This window comes from Charadrius vociferus, unplaced genomic scaffold, assembly GCF_000708025.1.
Source record: "Charadrius vociferus isolate BGI_N301 unplaced genomic scaffold, ASM70802v2 scaffold863, whole genome shotgun sequence".
Lineage (NCBI taxonomy): Eukaryota > Metazoa > Chordata > Aves > Charadriiformes > Charadriidae > Charadrius > Charadrius vociferus.
The window spans coordinates 58258-61001 of record NW_009647691.1 but is presented as its reverse complement, the minus strand read 5'-3'; the positions used below and the strand labels follow the sequence as shown (position 1 = coordinate 61001).

The 2744-nt window shown below is 63.6% G+C and overlaps 1 protein-coding gene across 1 annotated transcript in view; it reads right to left on the bottom strand.

Annotated features, from left to right (window-relative positions):
• Nucleotides 1-825: 825 nt before the first annotated feature.
• Nucleotides 826-2744, bottom strand: part of MRPL16 (mitochondrial ribosomal protein L16) — a 2406-nt gene continuing 487 nt past the window's right edge. Inside the window, exons 2-4 of the mRNA XM_009881431.1 lie at nt 2652-2717; nt 2391-2539; nt 826-1318 (exon numbers count right to left, since the gene is read on the bottom strand). Of these exons, the coding sequence (XP_009879733.1) occupies nt 833-1318; nt 2391-2539; nt 2652-2717 (701 nt within the window). The 3' untranslated portion in view covers nt 826-832. The remainder of the gene's footprint in view (nt 1319-2390; nt 2540-2651; nt 2718-2744) is intronic.

Below are 2744 nucleotides of genomic sequence, written 5' to 3'. Positions count from 1 at the left end.
TCCCCCAATACCCCCCTGCACGTGGGGGGGGCAAATTTGGGCCTCGGCGGGGTTGAGGCAGGTGGGATTCGCCCTCTTTCAACTTGCCAGTGTGTCCATAAGGCGTCAGCAGACACCGGGTGTCGGGGACATCCCCTTCCTCAGCGGCGCCTCATCTTCCTTCCCCGCTGCAGGTGGCCTTTCCCCCTCCTGCCCCGCCGCCCGGATGATCCCACCCGCATCCACCTGCGGCTCCAGCCATCGGAGAGACCCCGACCGCCAGCCCCGGGACCCGCCTGCCAAGCCCTCATCCCCGAGGACATCCCACCGCTGCAGCCCGCGCGTCCCTGGAGGAGCGGAGACCACCTGCCCTGCTCTCCCCCTTTCCCTCCCACTGCCGGGCGAACGCCCCAAGGTCCTCCCTCGTTCCCTGTCCTCCATTTGGCCAACGGTCACCGGCCCCTGCAAAAAGCAGCCCCCTCCTCAGCGGCCGGAGGAGCCGCATTCCTCCCCGGGGCAGCGTGCGGGCGGCGTAGAGGGCTCTGCCTTGCTCGGGGTGGAAGGAGGAGCCTCAGAGCTCATCTGCGGCAACTCGTCTGTCTCACCGGCTTTTCGGATGCGCAAGCCACCCGCGCCGGAGCCCTCCTTCTCAATAAAGAGATCACCCACGCTCTGCTCCGGGGTGCTGCGTTGGGGAGAAGGAGGGGGTCTCAGAAGTGGGAGACAAGCCCCAACGCATGGGTCACCTCTGGGATGCTCCTGACCCTGTGTCTGCACCTCCAAAAAACCACAGCGGCTGACGCAGGTTGTCGTGGGCAGGTTTAATTAAGGCGACCCCCCTCCCAGCTGCTCGTTACACCCTGTGTTTCAGGAAGAATTTGCCCCAGTAGCGTCCCTTCAGCTGCAGGTCATAGGGGCTGAGGTACTTGCGCATTCCCAGCATGTTGGCGGTGACGATGCGCTCGAAAGTCCAGGGGTTTTGGTTGTTGAGCTTCTTCTCCTCTTCCTCCTCCCGCATCTGCTGGAGGCCATCGCGGCTGATGGGGATGGCGGGGAAGGGCAGTTTCTTGGCCACCTGCGTGAGGAAGGGTTTCACCTCCCCAAACTCGCAGCGCCCGCCTACCTCCACCACCAGACGCCCGCTCTTCACCGCCGTCACGTAATGGTCGATGGGACCCTTGCCGCCCCCCATGCGGTGTCCCAGGCTCTTCCGTGTCACTGGTTTGTAGGGGGCCGGCACGCGCCAGATGGCGAACATGGTTTTGGGGTCCATGCTGCGGCCGATGGTCAGGCGGATCATCTCAAAGTGGCCCCAGTGGAGGTATCCGCCCCCTAAAGCCTGCGGGGGGAAGGACAAAGCACCTCAGTGTGCGAGCACCGGTGGAGGGAGGGGGATGGAGGTTCCCTTGTCCTGCCCTGTGCTAGCAGCCGTGTCCCCCCCCATCCTTCAAATGTGCTTTTCGGGAGGAGCAGCCTCACTGAGGAAGTCTCAAAGCTGCCTTTCCAATTTAATCACCAAGCTGTGTGGTGCGGTTGACACCCTGGAGAGAAGGGATGCCATCCAGAGGGAAATCGAAAGCTTGGAGAAGTGGACCTGTGTGAACCTCATCAAGTTCAACCAGGCCAAGTGCAAGGTGCTGCGCGTGGGTCGGGGCAATCCCAAGCAAAAATCCAGGCTGGGTGGAGAATGGATTGAGAGCAGCCCTGAGGAGAAGGACTTGGAGGTGTTGGTTGATGAGAAGCTCCAACATGAGCCGGCAATGTGCGCTCGCAGCCCAGAAAGCCAACGGCAACCGCATCCCCAGCAGCGTGGCCAGCAGGGCGAGGGAGGGGATTCTGCCCCTCTGCTGCGCTTTGGGGACACCCCCCTGCAGCGCTGCTTCGAGCTCTGGGGGTCCCCAATAGCAGAAGGACACGGAGCTGTTGGAGCGGGTCCAGAGGAGGCCACGAAGATGATTCAAGGGCTGGAGCCCCTCTGCTGGGAGGACAGGTTGGACGGGGCTTGGAGCAACCTGCTCTAGCGTGAGGTGGCCCTGCCCAGAGCAGGGGGTTGGAACTAGATAGTCTTTAAGGTCCCTTCCAACCCAAACCATTCCATGATTATATTCCTTATCCCCTCACTGGGGAATGTGGGGCCCTTCCTGACAGAGGCAGCTGTCAATCCAGCTTTTTCAGAGCCAGTTCGGCACTGGTCCCCCGCAGTTGCTGGTTTGTTTGGAGTTTTCACCGCCCACATGAGGACTCAGCACCAGGTGGGGGTCTCCAGCCTGGGGGTGCCCACTCCTGCACCCTTCCCTCTTCCTGCCCAGGCTGCCCAAACACAGACCTGGCTCCTCCGGGCTTCCCCCTTCCCACCCTCCCCAGCTCTGGCCGGGGCCGGGGTGGGGGGAGCAGGGCCCCAACCCGCTCACCAGGATCCCGTACTGTCCCTGGATGAAGTCGGTGGCCTCCTGGGACGGCCCACGGATGTCACGCAGCTGCCGGGGCTCCCGCTTGACCTTGGGCACCGCCGGCACCTTGTCCATGAACTTCAGCTTCGTCCTCTCCGGGAAGGTGATACCTGACAGGGGACAGGCGTGTGAGGGTCACTGTCCCCAGGATGTCCCCGTGCAGGGGGGTGCAGGTGACAGCAGTGTCCCCGCCATCCCCGGGGGGGTTCATCTCCCCCTTACCGCTGTAGTCCGGGGGCAGCACGTCCTTCTTGAGGCCCGCCCGGGGGACGGCGACGCCGCCGGGACCTGGGGGAGAGAGCGAGGCTCAGAGCG